We start from the raw sequence: 509 nt of genomic DNA on the forward strand, positions 1-509 counted from the left end.
CGCGGCGGTGGCCGCGGGCCGCGGCCCCCCGGGTGCCGGGGAGACCCTCCCTCTCTCCCGGGTCTTTCCCTCTTGCAGCTGCGGGCAGCAGGTGAATACGAGGAGCGCAAGCTGATCCGAGCTGCCATCCGCAAGCTGCGGGCTGAGGAGATAGAAGGTGAGGCACTGTCCCCGTGTCTCCGGGGGGGCTAACCCAGAGAGCCCGGGACATGGGCAGCTCCTTCCTAAACACCACCTTTGCTCCCATCCAGCCGCAACCCTGGCTGGGAACGCACAGAGCAGCTGGAGGGACAGCAGCAAGCCCCCCGCTGTGCCTGGGGATGCGAAAAGCAGCCGGCGGGATGATGCTGAAACACCAGCCCTGGCTAGGAGCGGGAAGAGCAGCCAGAGGGGCGATACCGAGCTGTCAGCCCCAGCCAGGAGTGGGGAGAGCTGTGGTGAGGACAGCGCTGAGCCCCTGGCCGCTGCCAGGAGTGGGGAGAGCAGCCAGCAGGATGATGCAGAGCAGG

At 67.6% G+C, this 509-nt stretch overlaps 1 protein-coding gene across 1 annotated transcript in view; it reads left to right on the forward strand.

Annotated features, from left to right (window-relative positions):
• The window catches only part of LOC103916213 (smoothelin-like), a gene marked incomplete at its 3' end in the record, with an annotated part of 14991 nt that overhangs the window by 656 nt on the left and 13826 nt on the right, over positions 1–509 (forward strand). The window contains 2 exon segments of the mRNA XM_009323176.1: positions 79–157; positions 252–499. Coding sequence (XP_009321451.1) covers positions 79–157; positions 252–499 — 327 coding nt within the window.

This window comes from Pygoscelis adeliae, unplaced genomic scaffold (assembly GCF_000699105.1).
Source record: "Pygoscelis adeliae isolate BGI_AS28 unplaced genomic scaffold, ASM69910v1 Scaffold210, whole genome shotgun sequence".
Lineage (NCBI taxonomy): Eukaryota > Metazoa > Chordata > Aves > Sphenisciformes > Spheniscidae > Pygoscelis > Pygoscelis adeliae.